This window comes from Eurypyga helias, unplaced genomic scaffold (assembly GCF_000690775.1).
Source record: "Eurypyga helias isolate BGI_N326 unplaced genomic scaffold, ASM69077v1 scaffold28341, whole genome shotgun sequence".
NCBI classification, from domain to species: domain Eukaryota; kingdom Metazoa; phylum Chordata; class Aves; order Eurypygiformes; family Eurypygidae; genus Eurypyga; species Eurypyga helias.
In genome coordinates, this window is record NW_010232431.1 from 69246 (window position 1) to 70915 (window position 1670).

At 49.1% G+C, this 1670-nt stretch overlaps 1 protein-coding gene across 1 annotated transcript; it reads right to left on the bottom strand.

The window, feature by feature from the left end:
* Positions 1-312: 312 nt before the first annotated feature.
* Positions 313-1368, bottom strand: MRPL35 (mitochondrial ribosomal protein L35; the record flags this gene model as incomplete). Its single annotated transcript, XM_010161378.1, is given in 3 exon segments — positions 313-501; positions 1226-1301; positions 1303-1368. Coding segments are annotated over 3 exon segments (331 nt in total), but the record flags the coding sequence as incomplete, so codon positions are not given.
* Between the last annotated feature and the right edge of the window lie 302 nt (positions 1369-1670).

Consider the following 1670-nt stretch of genomic DNA (forward strand, 5'->3'; position numbering starts at 1 on the left):
GTCTCTCTTAAAATTTTTAAGACTAAGTATGTTGAATTACTCACTTTTAGTGATGTTTAGACACAACCACAGGAAACCAAGAGACATCAGAACACGTAGGTGACCAGCTTAATCTCTGCTAAGTAAACGAGAAATCACAGCTCGAGACAGTCTTGAAGATTCCTTTATTTTGGGCACCGATACCCGCATTCTGATCAGATGACAGGCGTATGCTTGCTCTGAAACTTAACAGGTGTTACAGACCTACGTTCCAAAATTAAGACCATACCCCGCCTTTTTTCCTAGAGAGGTGCAAAGGTGAAACCCAGACGCCTACACACGAAGATTTGTGCGATCGTGATACTTCTGGTAGGGATCATCAACGTACCAGTTTCTTCTTTTCCAGAAAGAAGTGGTCATTTTATCAAGGAGTTTACACTGTGTCCTATTGCACAACACCAGCTCTCTCAAACGCTTCTTCTGGGCGGCCGACTTCTTCCACAGCTTCTTCTTGTAACCAGCCTGTCAGAAGCAAATACACAAAAGACACATGGGTTGCTGCAAATACACATGTACAGCAAGACTGATAAGCCACCAGGAGACATTCCCCACTTTCAGGAAGACAGGAGTCTCTCTACAGAGGGTTTTTTGAACTTCCATACTAGCCACTGCCCTCTAACAGAAGGAAAACTCCAGCTCTGGGGCCCCCAACATGAGAAGTATATAGACTGGTTGGAGTGAGTCCAGAGGAGGCCACTGAGATGCTCAGAGGGCTGGAGCCCCTCTGCTATGGGGACAGGCTGAGAGAGTTGGGCCTGTTCAGCCTGGAGAAGAGAAGGCTCTGGGGAGACCTTACAGCCCCTTCCAGTACCTGAAGGGGCTACAAGGAAGCTGGGGGGGACTTGTTATAAGGGCCTGTAGTGACAGGACAAGGGGGAACAGGTTTAAATTGAAAGTGGGGAGATTTAGATTAGATATCAGGAAGAAATTCTTCCCAGAGAGGGGGGTGTGGCACTGGAACATGTTGCCCAGAGAAGCTGTGGATGCCCCATCCCTGGAAGTGTTCAAGGCCAGGCTGGATGAGGCTTTGAGCAACCTGGTCTAGTGGAAAGTGTCCCTGCCCATGGCAGGGGGGTTGGAACTGGATGGTCTTTAAGGTCCCTTCCCACCCAAACCATTCTACGATTCTATGAAAAAAGCCCACTAACTGCAGTGGGAACGTGCTTGTGTTGGCACGAAGCCTTACCTTTCTCCTAACCCAAAGGCCGTTGTGCAGCCGCAGAAACCTCTTTGTGACAGCTTTCACGGTCTTCCTCTTTCCTCCGCAAGCTACAGTAAGTTAGAGTCCTCACTGGCTGCTGAAGTATACTTGGAAGTAGAGACGTGACGCTAAAAGACACCCCCAAAAGAGGGGGAACAACCACAAGAGGAATGAAACATCTCTTTCTAGAAGTAATCACTGGCTTTTTCACATCAGGGTGAATCAGAAGTGGCTGTGAGTTCTCTGAAGGTACACAGGCACCCATCTAACACTCCGCACACCACGTCCTGAGCGTGCAGCTACGAGCACTGACCGCGGGGCTGCGGCCTAGCTGGACTCCACCTCAGTTATCATACATTTTTACAGAAAACTCCCTTTCAGCGTTTTTTTTTTCTGCCGGGGTGACGCCGCGCGGACCCTACCTGCTGAG